Source organism: Scyliorhinus torazame, chromosome 10 (assembly GCF_047496885.1).
Source record: "Scyliorhinus torazame isolate Kashiwa2021f chromosome 10, sScyTor2.1, whole genome shotgun sequence".
Taxonomy (NCBI): Eukaryota; Metazoa; Chordata; class Chondrichthyes; order Carcharhiniformes; family Scyliorhinidae; genus Scyliorhinus; species Scyliorhinus torazame.
This window is the reverse complement of record NC_092716.1, coordinates 149,853,768-149,877,417: the sequence shown is the minus strand read 5'-3', so window position 1 is coordinate 149,877,417 and position 23,650 is coordinate 149,853,768. Positions and strand designations below refer to the sequence as shown.

Genomic DNA, 23,650 nt, shown 5'->3' with positions numbered 1-23,650 from the left:
TGTTGTGTTTTGGTTATGAAGCTGATGGTGTGGTTTGTTGTGTTTTGGTTATGAAGCTGATGCTGTGGTTTGTTGTGTTCCTGGTTATGAAGCTGATGGTGTGGTTTGTTGTGTTTCTGGTTATGAAGCTGATGGTGTGGTTTGTTGTGTTTTTGTTATGAAGCTGATGGTGTGGTTTGTTGTGTTTCTGGTTGTGAAGCTGATGGTGAGGTTTGTTGTGTTTTGGTTATGGAGCTGATGGTGTGGTTTGTTGTGTTTCTGGTTATGAAGCTGATGGTGTGGTTTGTTGTGTTTTTGCTATGAAGCTGATGGTGTGGTTTGTTGTGTTTCTGGTTGTGAAGCTGATGGTGAGGTTTGTTGTGTTTTGGTTATGGAGCTGATGGTGTGGTTTGTTGTGTTTTTGGTTGTGAAGCTGATGGTGTGGTTTGTTGTGTTACAGGTTATGAAGCTAATGGTGTGGTTTGTTGCGTTTCTGGTTATGAAGCTGATGGTGTGGTTTGTTGCGATTTTGGTTATGAAGCTGATGGTGTGGTTTGTTGTGTTTTTGGTTATGAAGCTGATTGTCTGGTTCGTTGTGTTTCTGGTTATGAAGCTGATGGTGAGGTTTGTTGTGTTTCTTGTTATGAAGCTGATGGTGTGGTTTGTTGTGATTTTGGTTGTGAACCTGATGGTGTGGTTTGTTGTGTTTCTGGGTATGAAGCTGATGGTGTGGTTTGTTGTGATTTTGGTTATGAAGCTGATGGTGTGGTTTGTTGTGTTTTTGGTTGTGAAGCTGATGGTGTAGTTTGTTGTGTTCCTGGTTTTGAAGCTGATGGTGTGGTTTGTTGTGTTTCTGGTTGTGCAGCTGATGGTGTGGTTTGTTGTGTTTCTGGTTATGAAGCTGGTGGTGTGGTTTGTTGTGTTTCTGGTTATGATGTTGATGGTGTGGTTTGTTGTGTTTTTGGTTGTGAAGCTGATGTTGTGGTTTGTTGTGTTTCTGCTTGTGAAGCTGATGGTGTGGTTTTGTTGTGTTACTGGTTATGAAGTTAATGGTGTGGTTTGTTGTGTTTCTGGTTATGAAGCTGATGGTGTGGTTTGTGTTTCTGGTTATGAAGCTGATGGTGTGTTTTGTTGTGTTTCTGGTTATGAAGCTGATGGTGTGGTTTGTTGTGTTTCTGGTTATGAAGCTGATGGTGTGGTTTGTTGTGTTTCTGGTTATGAAGCTGATGGTGTGGTTTGTGTTTCTGGTTATGAAGCTGATGGTGTGGTTTGTTGTGTTTCTGGTTATGAAGCTGATGGTGTGGTTTGTTGTGTTTCTGGTTATGAAGCTGATGGTGAGGTTTGTGTTTCTGGTTATGAAGCTGATGGTGTGGTTTGTTGTGTTTCTGGTTATGAAGCTGATGGTGTGGTTTGTTGTGTTTCTGGTTATGAAGCTGATGATGTGATGTCTTGTGTTTCTGGTTATGAAGCTGATGGTGTGGTTTGTTGTGTTTCTGGTTATGAAGCTGATGGTGTGGTTTGTTGTGTTTCTGGTTATGAAGCTGATGATGTGATGTCTTGTGTTTCTGGTTATGAAGCTGATGGTGTGGTTTGTTGTGTTCTTGGTTATGAAGCTGATGGTGAGGTTTGTTGTGTTTCTGGTTATGAAGCTGATGGTGTGGTTTGTTGTGTTACTGGTTATGAACCTGATGGTGTGGTTTGTTGCGATTTTGGTTATGAAGCTGATGGTGTGGTTTGTTGCGATTTTGGTTATGAAGCTGATGGTGTGGTTTGTTGTGTTTCTGGTTATGAAGCTGAGGGTGTGCTTTGTTGTGTTTTTGCTATGAAGCTGATGGTGTGGTTTGTTGTGTTTCTGGTTGTGAAGCTGATGGTGAGGTTTGTTGTGTTTTGGTTATGGAGCTGATGGTGTGGTTTGTTGTGTTTTTGGTTATGAAGCTGATGGTGTGGTTTGTTGTGTTACTGGTTATGAAGCTAATGGTGTGGTTTGTTGTGTTTCTGGTTATGAAGCTGATGGTGTGGTTTGTTGCGATTTTGGTTATGAAGCTGATGGTGTGGTTTGTTGTGTTTTTGGTTATGAAGCTGATTGTCTGGTTTGTTGTGTTTCTGATTATGAAGCTGATGGTGAGGTTTGTTGTGTTTCTTGTTATGAAGCTGATGGTGTGGTTTGTTGTGATTTTGGTTATGAAGCTGATGGTGTGGTTTGTTTCGATTTTGGTTATGAAGCTGATGGTGTGGTTTGTTGTGTTTTTGGTTGTGAACCTGATGGTGTGGTTTGTTGTGTTTCTGGGTATGAAGCTGATGGTGTGGTTTGTTGTGATTTTGGTTATGAAGCTGATGGTGTGGTTTGTTGTGTTTTTGGTTGTGAAGCTGATGGTGTAGTTTGTTGTGTTCCTGGTTTTGAAGCTGATGGTGTGGTTTGTTGTGTTTCTGGTTGTGCAGCTGATGCTGTGGTTTGTTGTGTTTCTGGTTATGAAGCTGATGGTGTGGTTTGTTGTGTTTCTGGTTATGAGGTTGATGGTGTGGTTTGTTGTGTTTTTGGTTGTGAAGCTGATGTTGTGGTTTGTTGTGTTTCTGGTTATGAAGCTGATGGTGTGGTTTTGTTGTGTTACTGGTTATGAAGCTAATGGTGTGGTTTGTTGTGTTTCTGGTTATGAAGCTGATGGTGTGGTTTGTGTTTCTGGTTATGAAGCTGATGGTGTGGTTTGTTGTGTTTCTGGTTATGAAGCTGATGGTGTGGTTTGTTGTGTTTCTGGTTATGAAGCTGATGGTGTGGTTTGTTGTGTTTCTGGTTATGAAGCTGATGGTGTGGTTTGTGTTTCTGGTTATGAAGCTGATGGTGTGGTTTGTTGTGTTTCTGGTTATGAAGCTGATGGTGTGGTTTGTTGTGTTTCTGGTTATGAAGCTGATGGTGTGGTTTGTTGTGTTTCTGGTTATGAAGCTGATGGTGTGGTTTGTGTTTCTGGTTATGAAGCTGATGGTGTGGTTTGTTGTGTTTCTGGTCATGAAGCTGATGGTGTGGTTTGTTGTGTTTCTGGTTATGAAGCTGATGATGTGATGTCTTGTGTTTCTGGTTATGAAGCTGATGGTGTGGTTTGTTGTGTTTCTGGTTATGAAGCTGATGGTGAGGTTTGTTGTGTTTCTGGTTATGAAGCTGATGGTGTGGTTTGTTGTGTTACTGGTTATGAAGCTGATGGTGTGGTTTGTTGTGTTTCTGGTTATGAAGCTGATGGTGTGGTTTGTGTTTCTGGTTATGAAGCTGATGGTGTGGTTTGTTGTATTTTTGTTCTGAAGCTGATGGTGTGGTTTGTTGTGTTTCTGGTTGTGAAGCTGATGGTGAGGTTTGTTGTGTTTTGGTTATGGAGCTGATGGTGTGGTTTGTTGTGTTTCTGGTTATGAAGCTGATGGTGTGGTTTGTTGTGTTTTTGCTATGAAGCTGATGGTGTGGTTTGTTGTGTTTCTGGTTGTGAAGCTGATGGTGAGTTTGGTGTGTTTTGGTTATGGAGCTGATGGTGTGGTTTGTTGTGTTTTTGGTTATGAAGCTGATGGTGTGGTTTGTTGTGTTTTTGGTTGTGAAGCTGATGGTGTGGTTTGTTGTGTTACTGGTTATGACGCTAATGGTGTGGTTTGTTGTGTTTCTGGTTATGAAGCTGATGGTGTGGTTTGTTGCGATTTTGGTTATGAAGCTGATGGTGTGGTTTGTTGTGTTTTTGGTTATGAAGCTGATTGTCTGGTTTGTTGTGTTTCTGGTTATGAAGCTGATGGTGAGGTTTGTTGTGTTTCTTGTTATGAAGCTGATGGTGTGGTTTGTTGTGATTTTGGTTATGAAGCTGATGGTGTGGTTTGTTGCGATTTTGGTTATGAAGCTGATGGTGTGGTTTGTTGTGTTTCTGGTTATGAAGCTGATGGTGAGGTTTGTTGTGATTTTGGTTATGAAGCTGATGGTGTGGTTTGTTGTGTTTCTGGGTATGAAGCTGATGGTGTGGTTTGTTGTGATTTTGGTTATGAAGCTGATGGTGTGGTTTGTTGTGTTTTTGGTTGTGAAGCTGATGGTGTGGTTTTGTTGTGTTACTGGTTATGAATCTAATGGTGTGGTTTGTTGTGTTCCTGGTTATGAAGCTGATGGTGTGGTTTTGTTGTGTTACTGGTTATGAAGCTAATGGTGTGGTTTGTTGTGTTTCTGGTTATGAAGCTGATGGTGTGGTTTGTGTTTTTGGTTGTGCAGCTGATGCTGTGGTTTGTTGTGTTTCTGGTTATGAAGCTGATGGTGTGGTTTGTTGTGTTTCTGGTTATGAGGTTGATGGTGTGGTTTGTTGTGTTTTTGATTGTGAAGCTGATGTTGTGGTTTGTTGTGTTTCTGGTTATGAAGCTGATGGTGTGGTTTTGTTGTGTTACTGGTTATGAAGCTAATGGTGTGGTTTCTTGTGTTTCTGGTTATGAAGCTGATGGTGTGGTTTGTGTTTCTGGTTATGAAGCTGATGGTGTGGTTTGTTGTGTTTCTGGTTATGAAGCTGATGGTGTGGTTTGTTGTGTTTCTGGTTATGAAGCTGATGGTGTGGTTTGTTGTGTTTCTGGTTATGAAGCTGATGGTGTGGTTTGTGTTTCTGGTTATGAAGCTGATGGTGTGGTTTGTTGTGTTTCTGGTTATGAAGCTGATGGTGTGGTTTGTTGTGTTTCTGGTTATGAAGCTGATGGTGTGGTTTGTTGTGTTTCTGGTTATGAAGCTGATGGTGTGGTTTGTGTTTCTGGTTATGAAGCTGATGGTGTGGTTTGTTGTGTTTCTGGTTATGAAGCTGATGGTGTGGTTTGTTGTGTTTCTGGTTATGAAGCTGATGATGTGATGTCTTGTGTTTCTGGTTATGAAGCTGATGGTGTGGTTTGTTGTGTTTCTGGTTATGAAGCTGATGGTGAGGTTTGTTGTGTTTCTGGTTATGAAGCTGATGGTGTGGTTTGTTGTGTTACTGGTTATGAACCTGATGGTGTGGTTTGTTGCGATTTTGGTTATGAAGCTGATGGTGTGGTTTGTTGCGATTTTGGTTATGAAGCTGATGGTGTGGTTTGTTGCGATTTTGGTTATGAAGCTGATGGTGTGGTTTATTGTGTTTTGCTTATGAAGCTGATGGTGTGGTTTGTTGTGTTGCTGGTTATGAAGCTAATGGTGTGGTTTGTTGTGTTTCTGGTTATGAAGCTGATGGTGTGGATTGTTGTGTTTCTGGTTATGAAGCTGGTGGTGTGGTTTGTTGTGTTTTTGATTGTGAAGCTGATGGTGAGGTTTGTTGTGTTACTGGTTGTGAAGCTGATGGTGTGGTTTGTTGTGTTGCTGGTTATGAAGCTGATGGTGAGGTTTGTTGTGTTTCTGGTTATGTAGCTGATGGTGAGGTTTGTTGTGTTTCTGGTTATGAAGCTGATGGTGTGGTTTGTTGCGATTTTGGTTATGAAGCTGATGGTGTGGTTTGTTGCGATTTTGGTTTTGAAGCTGATGATGTGGTTTATTGTGTTTTGCTTATGAAGCTGATGGTGTGGTTTGTTGTGTTGCTGGTTATGAAGCTAATGGTGTGGTTTGTTGTGTTTCTGGTTATGAAGCTGATGGTGTGGTTTGTTGTGTTTCTGGTTATGAAGCTGGTGGTGTGGTTTGTTGTGTTTTTGGTTGTGAACCTGATGGTGAGGTTTGTTGTGTTACTGGTTGTGAAGCTGATGGTGTGGTTTGTTGTGTTACTGTTTATGAAACTGATGCTGTGGTTTGTTGAGTTTCTGGTTCTGAAGCTGATGGTGTGGTTTGTTGTGTTTTTGGTTGTTAAGCTGATGGTGTGGTTTGTTGTGTTTCTGGTTATGAAGCTGATGGTGTGGTTTGTTGTGTTTCTGGTTATGAAGCTGATGGTGAGGTTTGATGTGTTTTTGGTTATGAAGCTGATGGTGTGGTTTGTTGTGTTTCTGGTTATGGAGCTGATGGTGTGGTTTGTTGTGTTTCTGGTTATGTAGCTGATGGTGAGGTTTGTTGTGTTTTTGGTTATGAAGATAATGGTGTGGTTTGTTGTGTTTCTGTTAATGAAGCTGATGGTGTGGTTTGTTGTGTTTTTGGTTGTGAAACTGATGGTGTGGTTTGTTGTGTTTCTGGTTATGATGCTGATGGTGTGGTTTGTTGTGTTTCTGGTTATGAAGCTGATGGTGTGGTTTGTTGTGTTTTTGGTTGTTAAGCTGATGGTGTGGTTTGTTGTGTTTCTGGTTATGAAGCTGATGGTGTGGTTTGTTGTGTTTCTGGTTATGAAGCTGATGGTGAGGTTTGATGTGTTTTTGGTTATGAAGCTGATGGTGTGGTTTGTTGTGTTTCTGGTTATGGAGCTGATGGTGTGGTTTGTTGTGTTTCTGGTTATGTAGCTGATGGTGAGGTTTGTTGTGTTTTTGGTTATGAAGCTAATGGTGTGGTTTGTTGTGATTCTGGTTATGAAGCTGGTGGTGTGGTTTGTTGTGTTTCTGGGTATGAAGCTGATGGTGTGGTTTGTTGTGTTTTTGGTTATGAAGCTGATGGTGTGGTTTGTTGTGTTTCTGGTTATGAAGCTGGTGGTGTGGTTTGTTGTGTTTCTGGGTATGAAGCTGACTGTGTGGTTTGTTGTGTTTTTGGTTATGAAGCTGATGGTGTGGTTTGTTGTATTTCTGGTTATGAAGCTGATGGTGTGGTTTGTTGTGTTTCTGGTTATGAAGCTGATGGTGTGGTTTGTTGTGTTTTGGTTATGAAGCTGATGGTGTGGTTTGTGTTTCTGGTTATGAAGCTGATGGTGAGGTTTGTTGTGTTTCTGGTTATGAAGCTGATGGTGAGGTTTGTTGTCTTTTTGGTTATGAAGCTGATGGTGTGGTTTGTTGTGTTTGTGGTTATGAAGCTGATGGTGTGGTTTGTTGTGTTTCTGGTTATGAAGCTGATGGTGTGGTTTGTTGTGTTTTTGGTTATGAAGCTGATGGTGTGGTTTGTTGTCTTTTTGGTTATGAAGCTGATGGTGTGGTTTGTTGCGTTTCTGGTTCTGAAGCTGATGGTGTGGTTTGTTGCAATTTTGGTCGTGAAGCTGATGGTGTGGTTTGTTGTGTTTCTGGTTATGAAGCTGAGCGTGTGGTTTGTTGTGTTACTGGTTATGAAGCTGATGGTGTGGTTTGTTGTGTTTCTGGTTATGAAGCTGATGGTGTGGTTTGTTGTGTTACTGGTTATGAAGCTGATGGTGTGGTTTATTGTGTTACTGGTTATGAAGATGATGGTGTGGTTTGTTGTGTTTTTGGTTGTGAAGCTGATGGTGTGGTTTGTTGTGTTTCTGGTTATGAAGCTGATGGTGTGATTTGTTGTGTTTTTGGTTATGAAGATAATGGTGTGGTTTGTTGTGTTTCTGGTAATGAAGCTGATGGTGTGGTTTGTTGTGTTTTTGGTTGTGAAACTGATGGTGTGGTTTGTTGTGTTTCTGGTTATGATGCTGATGGTGTGGTTTGTTGTGTTTCTGGTTATGAAGCTGATGGTGTGGTTTGTTGTGTTTTTGGTTGTGAAGCTGATGGTGTGGTTTGTTGTGTTTCTGGTTATGAAGCTGATGGTGAGGTTTGATGTGATTTTGGTTATGAAGCTGATGGTGTGGTTTGTTGTGTTTCTGGTTATGTAGCTGATGGTGAGGTTTGTTGTGTTTTTGGTTATGAAGCTGATAGTGTGGTTTGTTGTGATTTTGGTTATGAAGCTGGTGGTGTGGTTTGTTGTGTTTCTGGGTATGAAGCTGATGGTGTGGTTTGTTGTGTTTTTGGTTATGAAGCTGATGGTGTGGTTTGTTGTGTTTCTGGTTATGAAGTTGATGGTGTGGTTTGTTGTGTTTTGGTTATGAAGCTGATGGTGTGGTTTGTTGTGTTTTTGGTTATGAAGCTGATGGTGTGGTTTGTTGTGTTTTGGTTATGAAGCTGATGGTGTGGTTTGTTGTGTTTTGGTTATGAAGCTGATGGTGTGGTTTGTGTTTCTGGTTATGAAGCTGATGGTGAGGTTTGTTGTGTTTTTGGTTATGAAGCTGATGGTGTGGTTTGTTGTGTTTCTGGTTATGAAGCTGATGGTGTGGGTTGTTGTGTTTCTGGTTATGAAGCTGATGGTGTGGTTTGTTGTGTTTCTGGTTATGAAGCTGATGGTGTGGGTTGTCGTGTTTCTGGTTATGAAGCTGATGGTGTGGTTTGTTGTGTTTCTGGTTATGAAGCTGATGGTGTGGTTTGTTGTGTTTTTGGTTATGAAGCTGATGGTGTGGTTTGTTGTGATTTTGGTTCTGAAGCTGGTGGTGTGGTTTGTTGTGTTTCTGGGTATGAAGCTGATGGTGTGGTTTGTTGTGTTTCTGGTTATAAAGCTGATGGTGTGGTTTGTTGTGTTTCTGGTTATGAAGCTGATGGTGTGGTTTGTTGTGTTTTGGTTATGAAGCTGATGGTGAGGTTTGTTGTGTTTTTGGTTATAAAGCTGATGGTGTGGTTTGTTGTGTTTCTGGTTATGAAGCTGATGGTGTGGTTTGTTGTGTTTCTGGTTATGAAGCTGATGGTGTGGTTTGTTGTGTTTTGGTTATGAAGCTGATGGTGTGGTTTGTTGTGTTTTGGTTATGAAGCTGATGGTGTGGTTTGTGTTTCTGGTTATGAAGCTGATGGTGAGGTTTGTTGTGTTTTTGGTTATGAAGCTGATGGTGTGGTTTGTTGTGTTTCTGGTTATGAAGCTGATGGTGTGGGTTGTTGTGTTTCTGGTTATGAAGCTGATGGTGTGGTTTGTTGTGTTTCTGGTTATGAAGCTGATGGTGTGGGTTGTTGTGTTTCTGGATATGAAGCTGATGGTGTGGTTTGTTGTGTTTCTGGTTATGAAGCTGATGGTGATGTTTGTTGTGTTTTTGGGTATGAAGCTGATGGTGTGGTTTGTTGTGTTTTTGGTTATGAAGCTGATGGTGTGGTTTGTTGCGATTCTGGTTATGAAGCTGGTGGTGTGGTTTGTTGTGTTTCTGGGTATGAAGCTGATGGTGTGGTTTATTGTGTTTTGGTTATGAAGCTGATGGTGTGGTTTGTTGTGTTTCTGGTTATGAAGCTGATGGTGTGGTTTGTTGTGTTTTGGTTATGAAGCTGATGGTGACGTTTGTTGTGTTTCTGGTTATGAAGCTGATGGTGTGGTTTGTTGTGTTTTTGGTTATGAAGCTGATGGTGTGTATTGTTGTGTTTTTGGTTATGAAGCTGATGGTGTGGGTTGTTGTGTTTCTGGTTATGAAGCTGATGGTGAGGTATGTTGTGTTTTTGGTTATGAAGCTGATGGTGTGGTTTGTTGTGTTTGTGGTTATGAAGCTGACGGTGTGGTTTGTTGTGTTTCTGGTTATGAAGCTGATGGTGTGGTTTGTTGTGTTTTTGGTTATGAAGCTGATGGTGTGGTTTGTTGTCTTTTTGGTTATGAAGCTGATGGTGTGGTTTGTTGTGTTTCTGGTTATGAAGCTGATGGTGTGGTTTGTTGTGTTTTGGTTATGAAGCTGATGGTGACGTTTGTTGTGTTTCTGGTTATGAAGCTGATTGTGTGGGTTGTTGTGTTTTTGGTTATAAAGCTGATGGTGTGGTTTGTTGTGTTTCTGGTTATGAAGCTGATGGTGTGGTTTGTTGTGTTTCTGGTTATGAAGCTGATGGTGTGGTTTGTTGTGTTTTGGTTATGAAGCTGATGGTGTGGTTTGTTGTGTTTTGGTTATGAAGCTGATGGTGTGGTTTGTGTTTCTGGTTATGAAGCTGATGGTGAGGTTTGTTGTGTTTTTGGTTATGAAGCTGATGGTGTGGTTTGTTGTGTTTCTGGTTATGAAGCTGATGGTGTGGGTTGTTGTGTTTCTGGTTATGAAGCTGATGGTGTGGTTTGTTGTGTTTCTGGTTATGAAGCTGATGGTGTGGGTTGTTGTGTTTCTGGATATGAAGCTGATGGTGTGGTTTGTTGTGTTTCTGGTTATGAAGCTGATGGTGATGTTTGTTGTGTTTTTGGGTATGAAGCTGATGGTGTGGTTTGTTGTGTTTTTGGTTATGAAGCTGATGGTGTGGTTTGTTGTGATTTTGGTTATGAAGCTGGTGGTGTGGTTTGTTGTGTTTCTGGGTATGAAGCTGATGGTGTGGTTTATTGTGTTTTGGTTATGAAGCTGATGGTGTGGTTTGTTGTGTTTCTGGTTATGAAGCTGATGGTGTGGTTTGTTGTGTTTTGGTTATGAAGCTGATGGTGACGTTTGTTGTGTTTCTGGTTATGAAGCTGATGGTGTGGTTTGTTGTGTTTTTGGTTATGAAGCTGATGGTGTGGTTTGTTGTGTTTTTGGTTATGAAGCTGATGGTGTGTATTGTTGTGTTTTTGGTTATGAAGCTGATGGTGTGGGTTGTTGTGTTTCTGGTTATGAAGCTGATGGTGAGGTATGTTGTGTTTTTGGTTATGAAGCTGATGGTGTGGTTTGTTGTGTTTGTGGTTATGAAGCTGACGGTGTGGTTTGTTGTGTTTCTGGTTATGAAGCTGATGGTGTGGTTTGTTGTGTTTTTGGTTATGAAGCTGATGGTGTGGTTTGTTGTCTTTTTGGTTATGAAGCTGATGGTGTGGTTTGTTGTGTTTCTGGTTATGAAGCTGATTGTGTGGGTTGTTGTGTTTTTGGTTGTGAAGCTGATGGTGTAGTTTGTTGTGTTTTTGGTTATGAAGCTGATGGTGTGGTTTGTTGTGTTACGGGTTATGAAGCTGATGGTGTGATTTGTTGTGTTTCTGGTTATGAAGCTGATGGTGTGTTTTGTTGTGTTTCTGGTTATGAAGCTCTAGGTGTGGTTTGTTGTGTTTCTGGTTATGAAGCTGGTGGTGTGGTTTGTTGTGTTTCTGGTTATGAAGCTGATGCTGTGGTTTGTTGTGTTTTTGGTTGTGAAGCTGATGGTGAGGTTTGTTGTGTTACTGGTTGTGAAGCTGATGGTGTGGTTTGTTGTGTTACTGGTTATGAAACTGATGCTGTGGTTTGTTGAGTTTCTGGTTCTGAAGCTGATGGTGTGGTTTGTTGCGATTTTGGTCGTGAAGCTGATGGTGTGGTTTGTTGTGTTTCTGGTTATGAAGCTGATGGTGTGGTTTGTTGTGTTACTGGTTATGAAGCTGATGGTGTGGTTTATTGTGTTACTGGTTATGAAGATGATGGTGTGGTTTGTTGTGTTTTTGGTTGTGAAGCTGATGGTGAGGTTTGTTGTGTTTCTGGTTATGAAGCTGATGGTGTGATTTGTTGTGTTTTTGGTTGTGAAGATAATGGTGTGGTTTGTTGTGTTTCTGGTAATGAAGCTGATGGTGTGGTTTGTTGTGTTTTTGGTTGTGAAACGGATGGTGTGGTTTGTTGTGTTTCTGGTTATGATGCTGATGGTGTGGTTTGTTGTGTTTCTGGTTATGAAGCTGATGGTGAGGTTTGATGTGTTTTTGGTTATGAAGCTGATGGTGTGGTTAGTTGTGTTTCTGGTTATGTAGCTGATGGTGAGGTTGTTGTGTTTTTGGTTATGAAGCTGATGGTGTGGTTTGTTGTGAATTTGGTTATGAAGCTGGTGGTGTGGTTTGTTGTGTTTCTGGGTATGAAGCTGATGGTGTGGTTTGTTGCGTTTTTGGTTATGAAGCTGATGGTGTGGTTTGTTGTGTTTCTGGTTATGAAGCTGATGGTGTGGTTTGTTCTGTTTCTGGTTATGAAGCTGATGGTGTGGTTTGTTGTGTTTTGGTTATGAAGCTGATGGTGTGGTTTGTTGTGTTTTTGGTAATGAAGCTGATGGTGTGGTTTGTTGTGTTTCTGGTTATGAAGCTGATGGTGTGGGTTGTTGTGTTTCTGGTTATGAAGCTGATGGTGATGTTTGTTGTGTTTTGGGGTATGAAGCTGATGGTGTGGTTTGTTGTGTTTCTGGTTATGAAGCTGATGGTGTGGTTTGTTGTGTTTCTTGTTATGAAGCTGATGGTGTGGGTTGTTGTGTTTCTGGTTATGAAGCTGATGGTGATGTTTGTTGTGTTTTTGGGTATGAAGCTGATGGTGTGGTTTGTTGTGTTTTTGGTTATGAAGCTGATGGTGTGGTTTGTTGTGATTTTGGTTATGAAGCTGGTGGTGTGGTTTGTTGTGTTTCTGGGTATGAAGCTGATGGTGTGGTTTATTGTGTTTTGGTTATGAAGCTGATGGTGTGGTTTGTTGTGTTTCTGGTTATGAAGCTGATGATGTGGTTTGTTGTGTTTTGGTTATGAAGCTGATGGTGACGTTTGTTGTGTTTCTGGTGATGAAGCTGATGGTGTGGTTTGTTGTGTCTTTGGTTATGAAGCTGATGGTGTGTATTGTTGTGTTTTTGGTTATGAAGCTGATGGTGTGGGTTGTTGTGTTTCTGGTAATGAAGCTGATGGTGAGGTTTGTTGTGTTTTTGGTTATGAAGCTGATGGTGTGGTTTGTTGTGTTTGTGGTTATGAAGCTGATGGTGTGGTTTGTTGTGTTTCTGGTTATGAAGCTGATGGTGTGGTTTGTTGTGTTTTTGGTTATGAAGCTGATGGTGTGGTGTGTAGTGTTTTTGGTTATGAAGCTGATGGTGTGGTTTGTTGTGTTTCTGGTTATGAAGCTGATGGTGTGGTTTGTTGTGTTTCTGGTTATGTTGCTGATGGTGTGGTTTGTTGTGTTTTGGTTACGAAGCTGATCGTCTGGTTTGTTGTGTTTTTGGTTGTGAAGCTGATGGTGTGGTTTGTTGTGTTTCTGGTTATGAAGCTGATGGTGTGGTTTGTTGTGTTTCTGGTTGTGAAGCTGATGGTGAGGTTTGATGTGTTTTTGGTTATGAAGCTGATGGTGTGGTTTGTTGTGTTTCTGGTTATGTAGCTGATCGTGAGGTTTGTTGTGTTTTTGGTTATGAAGCTGATGGTGTGGTTTGTTGTGATTTTGGTTGTGAAGCTGATGGTGTGGTTTGTTGTGTTTCTGGCTATGAAGCTGATGGTGTGGTTTGTTGTGTTTTTGGTTATGAAGTTGGTTGTGAGGTTTGTTGTGTTTTGGTTATGAAGCTGATGGTGTGGTTTGTTGTGTTTCTGGTTATGAAGCTGATGGTGTGGTTTGTTGTGTTTTGGTTATGAAGCTGATGGTGTGGTTTGTGTTTCTGGTTATGAAGCTGATGGTGAGGTTTGTTGTGTTTTTGGTTATGAAGCTGATGGTGTGGTGTGTAGTGTTTTTGGTTATGAAGCTGATGGTGTGGTTTGTTGTGTTTCTGGTTATGAAGCTGATGGTGTGGTTTGTTGTGTTTCTGGTTATGTTGCTGATGGTGTGGTTTGTTGTGTTTTGGTTACGAAGCTGATCGTCTGGTTTGTTGTGTTTTTGGTTGTGAAGCTGATGGTGTGGTTTGTTGTGTTTCTGGTTATGAAGCTGATGGTGTGGTTTGTTGTGTTTCTGGTTGTGAAGCTGATGGTGAGGTTTGATGTGTTTTTGGTTATGAAGCTGATGGTGTGGTTTGTTGTGTTTCTGGTTATGTAGCTGATCGTGAGGTTTGTTGTGTTTTTGGTTATGAAGCTGATGGTGTGGTTTGTTGTGATTTTGGTTGTGAAGCTGATGGTGTGGTTTGTTGTGTTTCTGGCTATGAAGCTGATGGTGTGGTTTGTTGTGTTTTTGGTTATGAAGTTGGTTGTGAGGTTTGTTGTGTTTTGGTTATGAAGCTGATGGTGTGGTTTGTTGTGTTTCTGGTTATGAAGCTGATGGTGTGGTTTGTTGTGTTTTGGTTATGAAGCTGATGGTGTGGTTTGTGTTTCTGGTTATGAAGCTGATGGTGAGGTTTGTTGTGTTTTTGGTTATGAAGCTGATGGTGTGGTTTGTTGTGTTTTTGGTTATGAAGCTGATGGTGTGTATTGTTGTGTTTTTGGTTATGAAGCTGATGGTGTGGGTTGTTGTGTTTCTGGTTATGAAGCTGATGGTGAGGTATGTTGTGTTTTTGGTTATGAAGCTGATGGTGTGGTTTGTTGTGTTTGTGGTTATGAAGCTGACGGTGTGGTTTGTTGTGTTTCTGGTTATGAAGCTGATGGTGTGGTTTGTTGTGTTTTTGGTTATGAAGCTGATGGTGTGGTTTGTTGTCTTTTTGGTTGTGAAGCTGATGGTGTAGTTTGTTGTGTTTTTGGTTATGAAGCTGATGGTGTGGTTTGTTGTGTTACGGGTTATGAAGCTGATGGTGTGATTTGTTGTGTTTCTGGTTATGAAGCTGATGGTGTGTTTTGTTGTGTTTCTGGTTATGAAGCTCTAGGTGTGGTTTGTTGTGTTTCTGGTTATGAAGCTGATGGTGTGGTTTGTTGTGTTTCTGGTTATGAAGCTGATGCTGTGGTTTGTTGTGTTTTTGGTTGTGAAGCTGATGGTGAGGTTTGTTGTGTTACTGGTTGTGAAGCTGATGGTGTGGTTTGTTGTGTTACTGGTTATGAAACTGATGCTGTGGTTTGTTGAGTTTCTGGTTCTGAAGCTGATGGTGTGGTTTGTTGCGATTTTGGTCGTGAAGCTGATGGTGTGGTTTGTTGTGTTTCTGGTTATGAAGCTGATGGTGTGGTTTGTTGTGTTTCTAGGTATGAAGCTGATGGTGTGGTTTGTTGTGTTTTTGGTTATGAAGCTGATGGTGTGGTTTGTTGTGTTTCTGGTTATGAAGCTGATGGTGAGGTTTGTTGTGTTTTTGGTTATGAAGCTGATGGTGTGGTTTGTTGTGTTTCTGGTTATGAAGCTGATGGTGTGGTTTGTTGTGTTTTTGGTTATAAAGCTGATGGTGTGGTTTGTTGTGTTTCTGGTTATGTTGCTGATGGTGTGGTTTGTTGTGTTTTGGTTATGAAGCTGATGGTGTGGTTTGTTGTGTTTTTGGTTATGAAGCTGATGGTGTGGTTTGTTGTGTTTCTGGTTATGAAGCTGATGCTGTGGGTTGTTGTGTTTTTGGTTGTGAAGCTGATGGTGTAGTTTGTTGTGTTTTTGGTTATGAAGCTGAAGGTGTGGTTTGTTGTGTTACGGGTTATGAAGCTAATGGTGTGATTTGTTGTGTTTCTGGTTATGAAGCTGATGGTGTGGTTTGTTGTGTTTCTGGTTATGTTGCTGATGGTGTGGTTTGTTGTGTTTTGGTTATGAAGCTGATGGTGAGGTTTGTTGTGTTTTGGTTATGAAGCTGATGGTGAGGTTTGTTGTGTTTTTGTTATGAAGCTGATGGTGTGGTTTGTTGTGTTTCTGGTTGTGAAGCTGATGGTGAGGTTTGTTGTGTTTTGGTTATGAAGCTGATGGTGTGGTTTGTTGTGTTTTTGGTTATGAAGCTGATGGTGTGGTTTGTTGTGTTTTTGGTTGTGAAGCTGATGGTGTGGTTTGTTGTGTTACTGGTTATGAAGCTAATGGTGTGGTTTGTTGTGTTTCTGGTTATGAAGCTGATGGTGTGGTTTGTTGCGATTTTGGTTATGAAGCTGATGGTGTGGTTTGTTGTGTTTTTGGTTATGAGGCTGATGGTCTGGTTTGTTGTGTTTCTGGTTATGAAGCTGATGGTGAGGTTTGTTGTGTTTTTGGTTATGAAGCTGATGGTGTGGTTTGTTGCGATTTTGGTTATGAAGCTGATGTTGTGGTTTGTTGCGATTTTGGTTATGAAGCTGATGGTGTGGTTTGTTGTGTTTTTGGTTGTGAAGCTGATGGTGTGGTTTTTTGTGTTTCTGGGTATGAAGCTGATGGTGTGGTTTGTTGTGATTTTGGTTATGAAGCTGATGGTGTGGTTTGTTGTGTTTTTGGTTATGAAGCTGATGGTGTGGTTTGTTGTGTTTCTGGGTATGAAGCTGATGGTGTGGTTTGTTGTGGTTTTGGTTATAAAGCTGATGGTGTGGTTTGTTGTGTTCCTGGTTATGAAGCTGATGGTGTGGTTTGTTGTGTTTCTAGTTATGAAGCTGATGGTGTGGTTTGTTGTGTTTTGGTTATGAAGCTGATGGTGAGGTGTGTTGTGTTTCTGGTTATGAAGCTGATGGTGTGATTTGTTGTGTTTCTGGTTATGAAGCTGATGGTGTGGTTTGTTGTGTTTTTGGTTGTGAAGCTGATTCTGTAGTTTGTTGTGTTTTTGGTTATGAAGCTGATGGTGTGGTTTGTTGTGTTACGGGTTATGAAGCTGATGGTGTGATTTGTTGTGTTTCTGGTTATGAAGCTGATGGTGTGGTTTGTTGTGTTTTGGTTATGAAGCTGATGGTGTGGTTTGTTGTGTTTTGGTTATGAAGCTGGTGGTGTGGTTTGTTGTGTTTCTGGTTATGAAGCTGATGGTGAGGTTTGTTGTGTTTTTGGTTATGAAGCTGATGGTGTGGTTTGTTGTGTTTTTGGTTATGAAGCTGATAGTGTGGTTTGTTGTGTTTCTGGTTATGAAGCTGATGGTGTGTTTTATTGTGTTTCTGGGTATGAAGCTGATGGTGTGGTTTGTTGTGTTTCTGGTTATGAAGCTGATGGTGTGGTTTGTTGTGTTTTTGGTCATGAACCTGATGGTGTGGTTTGTTGTGTTTCTGGTTATGAAGCTGATGGTGTGGGTTGTTGTGTTTTTGGTCATGAAGCTGATGGTGTGGGTTGTTGTGTTTCTGGTTCTGAAGCTGATGATGTGGTTTGTTGTGTTTCTGGTTATGAAGCTGATGGTGTGGTTTGTTGTGTTTCTGGTTATGAAGCTGATGGTGTGGGTTGTTGTGTTTTTGGTCATGAAGCTGATGGTGTGGTTTGTTGTGTTTCTGGTTGTGAAGCTGATGGTGTGGTTTGTTGTGTTTTTGGTCATGAAGCTGATGGTGTGGGTTGTTGTGTTTCTGGTTCTGAGGCTGATGATGTGATTTGTTGTGTTTCTGGTTATGAAGCTGATGGTGAGGTTTGTTGTGTTTTTGGTTATGAAGCTGATGGTGAGGTTTGTTGTGTTTCTGGTTATGAAGCTGATGGTGAGGTTTGTTGTGTTTCTGGTTATGAAGCTGAAGGTGAGGTTTGTTGTGTTTCTGGTTATGAAGCTGATGGTGAGGTTTGTTGTGTTTCTGGTTATGAAGCTGAAGGTGAGGTTTGTTGTGTTTCTGGGTATGAAGCTGATGATGTGGTTTGTTGTATTTCTGATTATGAAGCTGATGGTGAGGTTTGTTGTGTTTCTGGTTATGAAGCTGATGGTGTGGTTTGTTGTGTTTTTGGTTATGAAGCTGATGGTGTGGTTTGTTGTGTTTTTGGTTTTGAACCTGATGGTGTGGTTTGTTGTGTTACTGGTTATGAAGCTGATTGTGAGGTTTGTTGTGTTTTGGTTATGAAGCTGATGGTGTGGTTTGTTGTGTTTCTGGTTATGAAGCTGATGGTGAGGTTTGTTGTGTTTTTGGTTATGAAGCTGATGGTGTGGTTTGTTGTGTTTTTGGTTATGAAGCTGATGGTGTGGTTTGTTGTGTTACTGGTTATGAAGCTGATTGTGAGGTTTGTTGTGTTTTGGTTATGAAGCTGATGGTGTGGTTTGTTGTGTTTCTGGTTATGAAGCTGATGGTGAGGTTTGTTGTGTTTTTGGTTATGAAGCTGATGGTGTGGTTTATTGTGTTTTTGGTTATGAAGCTGATGGTGTGGTTTGTTGTGTTTTTGGTTATGAAGCTGATGGGGTGGTTTGTTGTGTTTCTGGTTATGAAGCTGATTGTGAGGTTTGTTGTGTTTTGGTTATGAAGCTGATGGTGTGGTTTGTTGTGTTTCTCGTTATGAAGCTGATGGTGAGGTTTGTTGTGTTTCTGGTTATGAAGCTGATGGTATGGTTTGTTGTGTTACTGGTTATGAAGCTGATTGTGAGGTTTGTTGTGTTTTGGTTATGAAGCTGATGGTGTGGTTTGTTGTGTTTCTGGTTATGAAGCTGATGGTGAGGTTTGTTGTGTTTCTGGTTATGAAGCTGATGGTGTGGTTTGTTGTGTTTCTGGTTATGAAGCTGATGGTGTGGTTTGTTGTGTTTTGGTTATGAAGCTGATGGTGAGGTTTATTGTGTTTCTGGTTATGAAGCTGATGGTGTGGTTTATTGTGTTTCTGGTTATGAAGCTGATGGTGTGGTTTGTTGTGTTTCTGGTTATGAATCTGATGGTGTGGTTTATTGTGTTACTGGTTATGAAGCTGATGGTGTGCTTTGTTGTGTTTTTGGTTGTGAAGCTGATGGTGTGGTTTGTTGTGTTTCTGGTTATGAAGCTGATGGTGTGGTTTGTTGTGTTTCTGGTTATGAAGCTGATGGTGTGGTTTGTTGTGTTTTTGGTTGTGAAGCTGATGGTGTGGTTTGTTGTGTTCCTGGTTATGAAGCTGATGGTGTGGTTTGTTGTGTTTTGGTTATGAAGCTGATGGTGAGGTTTGTTGTGTTTCTGGTTATGAAGCTGATGGTGTGGTTTGTTGTGTTTTTGGTTGTGAAGCTGATGGTGTGGTTTGTTGTGTTCCTGGTTATGAAACTGATGGTGTGGTTTGTTGTGTTTTGGTTATGAAGCTGATGGTGAGGTTTGTTGTGTTTTGGTTATGAAGCTGATGGTGAGGTTTATTGTGTTTCTGGTTATGAAGCTGATGGTGTGGTTTATTGTGTTTCTGGTTATGAAGCTGATGCTTTGGTTTGTTGTGTTTCTGGTTATGAAGCTGATGGTGTGGTTTGTTGTGTTTCTGGTTATGAAGCTGATGGTGTGGTTTGTTGTGTTTTTGGTTGTGAAGGTGATGGTGTGGTTTGTTGTGTTCCTGGTTATGAAGCTGATGGTGTGGTTTGTTGTGTTTTGGTTATGAAGCTGATGGTGAGGTTTGTTGTGTTTTTGGTTATAAAGCTGATGGTGTGGTTTGTTGTGTTTTTGGTTGTGAAGCTGATGGTGTGGTTTGTTGTGTTACTGGTTATGAAGCTAATGGTGTGGTTTGTTGTGTTTCTGGTTATGAAGCTGATGGTGTGGTTTGTTGTGTTTCTGGTTATGAAGCTGATGGTGAGGTTTGTTGTGTTTCTGGTTATGAAGCTGATGGTGTGGTTTGTTGCGATTTTGGTTATGAAGCTGATGGTGTGGTTTGTTGTGTTTTTGGTTGTGAAGCTGGTGGTGTGGTTTGTTGTGTTTCTGGGTATGATGCTGATGGTGTGGTTTGTTGTGATTTTGGTTATGAAGCTGGTGGTGTGGTTTGTTGTGTTTTTGGTTATGAAGCTGATGGTGTGGTTTATTGTGTTACTGGTTATGAAGCTGATGGTGTGGTTAATTGTGTTCGTGGTTATGAAGCTGATGGTGTGGCTTGTTGTGTTTGTGGTTATGAAGCTGATGGTGTGGTTTGTTGTGTTTTTGGTTATGAAGCTGATGGTGTAGTTTGTTGTGTTTCTGGTTATGAAGCTGATGGTGTGTTTTGTTGTGTTACTGGTTATGAAGCTGATGGTGTAGTTTGTTGTGTTTCTGGTTATGAAGCTGATGGTGTGGTTTGTTGTGTTTCTGGTTATGAAGCTGATGGTGTGGTTTGTTGTGTTTCTGGTTATGAAGCTGATGATGGGTTTGTTGTGTTTCTGGTTATGAAGCTGATGGTGTGGTTTGTTGTGTTTCTGGTTATGAAGCTGATGGTGTGGTTTGTTGTGTTTCTGGTTATGAAGCTGATGATGTGGTTTGTTGTGTTTCTGGTTATGAAGCTGATGGTGTGGTTTGTTGTGTTTCTGGTTATGAAGCTGATGGTGTGGTTTGTTGTGTTTCTGGTTATGAAGCTGATGGTGTGGTTTGTTGTGTTTCTGGTTATGAAGCTGATGGTGTGGTTTGTTGTGTTTCTGGTTATGAAGCTGATGGTGTGGTTTGTTGTGTTTCTGGTTATGAAGCTGATGATGTGGTTTGTTGTGTTTCTGGTTGTGAAGCTGATGGTGTGGTTTGTTGTGTTCCTGGTTATGAAGCTGATGGTGTGGTTTGTTGTGTTTCTGGTTATGAAGCTGATGGTGTGGTTTGTTGTGTTTCTGGTTATGAAGCTGATGGTGTGGTTTGTTGTGTTTCTGGTTATGAAGCTGATGGTGTGGTTTGTTGTGTTTCTGGTTATGAAGCTGATGATGGGTTTGTTGTGTTTCTGGTTGTGAAGCTGATGGTGTGGTTTGTTGTGTTTCTGGTTATGAAGCTGATGGTGTGGTTTGTTGTGTTTCTGGTTATGAAGCTGATGATGTGGTTTGTTGTGTTTCTGGTTATGAAGCTGATGGTGTGGTTTGTTGTGTTTCTGGTTACGAAGCTGATGGTGTGGTTTGTTGTGTTTCTGGTTACGAAGCTGGTGGTGTGGTTTGTTGTGTTTCTGGTTATGAAGCTGATGGTGTGGTTTGTTGTGTTTCTGGTTATGAAGCTGATGGTGTGATTTGTTGTGTTACTGGTTATGAAGCTGATGGTGTGGTTTGTTGTGTTACTGGTTGTGAAGCTGATGGTGTTGTTTGTTGTGTTTCTGGTTATGAAGCTGATGGTGTGGTTTGTTGTGTTTCTGGTTATGAAGCTGATGGTGTAGTTTGTTGTGTTTCTGGTTATGAAGCTGATGGTGTGTTTTGTTGTGTTACTGGTTATGAAGCTGATGGTGTAGTTTGTTGTGTTTCTGGTTATGAAGCTGATGGTGTGGTTTGTTGTGTTTGTGGTTATGAAGCTGATGGTGTGGTTTGTTGAGTTTTTGGTTATGAAGCTGATGGTGTGGTTTATTGTGTTACTGGTTATGAAGCTGATGGTGTGATTTGTTGTGTTTCTGGTTATGAAGCTGATGGTGTGGTTTGTTGTGTTTCTGGTTATGAAGCTGATGGTGTGGTTTGTTGTGTTTCTGGTTATGAAGCTGATGGTGTGGTTTGTTGTGTTTCTGGTTATGAAGCTGATGATGTGGTTTGTTGTGTTTCTGGTTATGAAGCTGATGATGTGGTTTGTTGTGTTTCTGGTTATGAAGCTGATGGTGTGGTTTGTTGTGTTTCTGGTTATGAAGCTGATGGTGTGGTTTGTTGTGTTTCTGGTTATGAAGCTGATGGTGTGGTTTGTTGTGTTTCTGGTTATGAAGCTGATGGTGTGGTTTGTTGTGTTTCTGGTTATGAAGCTGATGGTGTGGTTTGTTGTGTTTCTGGTTATGAAGCTGATGATGTGGTTTGTTGTGTTTCTGGTTGTGAAGCTGATGGTGTGGTTTGTTGTGTTTCTGGTTATGAAGCTGATGGTGTGGTTTGTTGTGTTTCTGGTTATGAAGCTGATGGTGTGGTTTGTTGTGTTTCTGGTTATGAAGCTGATGGTGTGGTTTGTTGTGTTTCTGGTTATGAAGCTGATGGTGTGGTTTGTTGTGTTTCTGGTTATGAAGCTGATGATGTGGTTTGTTGTGTTTCTGGTTGTGAAGCTGATGGTGTGGTTTGTTGTGTTTCTGGTTATGTAGCTGATGGTGTGGTTTGTTGTGTTTCTGGTTATGAAGCTGATGGTGTGGTTTGCTGTGTTTCTGGTTACGAAGCTGATGGTGTGGTTTGTTGTGTTTCTGGTTACGAAGCTGGTGGTGTGGTTTGTTGTGTTTCTGGTTATGAAGCTGATGGTGTGGTTTGTTGTGTTTCTGGTTATGAAGCTGATGGTGTGATTTGTTGTGTTACTGGTTATGAAGCTGATGGTGTGGTTTGTTGTGTTACTGGTTGTGAAGCTGATGGTGTTGTTTGTTGTGTTTCTGGTTATGAAGCTGATGGTGTGGTTTGTTGTGTTCCTGGTTATGAAGCTGATGGTGTGGTTTGTTGTGTTTCTGGTTATGAAGCTGATGGTGTGGTTTGTTGTGTTACTGGTTGTGAAGCTGGTGGTGTTGTTTGTTGTGTTTCTGGTTATGAAGCTGATTGTGTGGTTTGTTGCGATTTTGGTTATGAAGCTGATGGTGTGGTTTGTTGCGACTTTGGTTATGCAGCTGATGGTGTGGTTTATTGTGTTTTGCTTATGAAGCTGATGGTGTGGTTTGTTGTGTTTTTGGTTATGAAGCTGATGGTGTGGTTTGTTGTGTTTCTGGTTATGAAGCTGATGGTGAGGTTTGTTGTGTTTCTGGTTATGAAGCTGATGGTGAGGTTTGTTGTGTTTTAGTTATGAAGCTGATGGTGTGGTTTGTTGTGTTTCTGGTTGTGAAGCTGATGGTGTGGTTTGTTGTGTTTCTGGTTATGAAGCTGATGGTGTGGTTTGTTGTGTTTTGGTTATGAAGCTGATGGTGTGGTTTGTTGTGTTTTGGTATGATGTGGGTGACCAGGTTGGTATGGCTGGTGAGGGATCTGATGGTTGGTTTGGTTTTTTTTTCAGTGCTGGGACGCTGCCCGTTACATTCCGCTGCTTGGAGGAAAACCTGGGAATTGACAAACGTGTGACCCGATTTGTTCTTCCAGTTGGAGCAACTATTAACATGGATGGAACAGCTCTCTATGAGGCTGTGGCTGCCATATTTATTGCACAGATGAACAATATTCATTTGGATGCTGGACAGATTGTCACTGTGAGGTGCGCTCTAAAGCATTAAGTCATTCCATTGTGAGACAGTGAAACATGAATTCAGCCAATTGCATTCATCCCTGCATTAGCTTGTGAGTCTATTTCCCAGAACTATGTTGTTTAATCATACTGAAGTTCCGACTGCAGTTATCCGGAAGCATAAATCTGCTTCTTATTCGACCTCTGAAAAGTGAAGAAAAATACTATTTTTTCTGGAGATTGCCCCTTTGTCTGAACCCAGTGAAGGCTCAAGCGTCACTGTTTATGTCGGTGGTTCTCAGTGTCCCTGTCTGAAAAAGTGGTAAACACAGATTGCATAACCATTTTCAAAATTGAATCATGCAAAATAATTGAAGGGACAATATTTACAAGACTATGGCAGGAAAGGCCGGGGAATGGGATTAATTGAATACCTCTTTCACAGAGCCACTACCACAATTGGCCAAAAGGTCTCCTTTGTGCTACATTATTCACTGATGGAGCCTCTCAAACTGCCCTAGCCCCCGTGTCCATTGATGCCCAAACCTGACAAAAGACTATCAAACCTAGTCTTGAAAATTTCAATTAACTCATCATCCAAGGCCTTTTATATGGAAAATGTTTCCTAATTTCACTCATCTCTGGCCACACAGATTGTCTGGTCATTGTCACATTTCTGTTTGTGGAATCTTGCTGTGTGTCTATTGGCTGCCTTAATTTTTCTACATTATAACAGTGACAACACTTCAAAAATGTGCTTCATTGGCTGAATGTGCTTTGTGATGCCCTGAAATCATGAATGACGCTGTATAAATGCATTCTTTTTTATTGTCTCGTTTTAATTTAAAGAAGGTTGCTGTGTTTACTTCCAGCAACATGAAGGTAAATTGGAGAAGGTGGGGCTGTTGTCCTCCCAGAAGAGGAGATTTGATCGACATTTATCAAACACCTCCTGGAACTGTTATGCCTCTAGGAATAGAAACTGTTCCTGTTGGGTGGAGAGCTGAAGGGCTGGTTTAGCACACAGGGCTAAACAGCTGACTTGTAATGCAGAACAAGGCTAGTAGCGCGGGTTCAATTCCCGTACCAGCCTCCCCGAACAGGCGCCGGAATGTGGCGACTAGGGGCTTTTCACAGCAATTTCATTGAAGCCTACTTGTGAAGCTATAATTATTCAGAACTGAAGATTCCTATTGAAACTGAATGTCAAAGGAGGCAGAGATGGCATGAGAACAATCGTTCATGCACAGTGAGTGTTATTGAGAGGAACTGAGTGTGATGGAGGTGGATTCAATCCAGCTCTTCAAAAGAGAATTTGGATTCTGACCTGAAGGG

At 41.2% G+C, this 23,650-nt stretch overlaps 1 protein-coding gene across 2 annotated transcripts in view; it reads left to right on the top strand.

The window, feature by feature from the left end:
* LOC140430970 (excitatory amino acid transporter 2-like) overlaps positions 1–23,650 on the top strand; it is a 654,025-nt gene that overhangs the window by 560,502 nt on the left and 69,873 nt on the right. For both annotated transcript variants that reach the window (XM_072518820.1, XM_072518819.1), the window contains one exon: positions 22,151–22,345. In XM_072518820.1, coding sequence (XP_072374921.1) covers positions 22,151–22,345 — 195 coding nt within the window. The remainder of the gene's footprint in view (positions 1–22,150; positions 22,346–23,650) is intronic.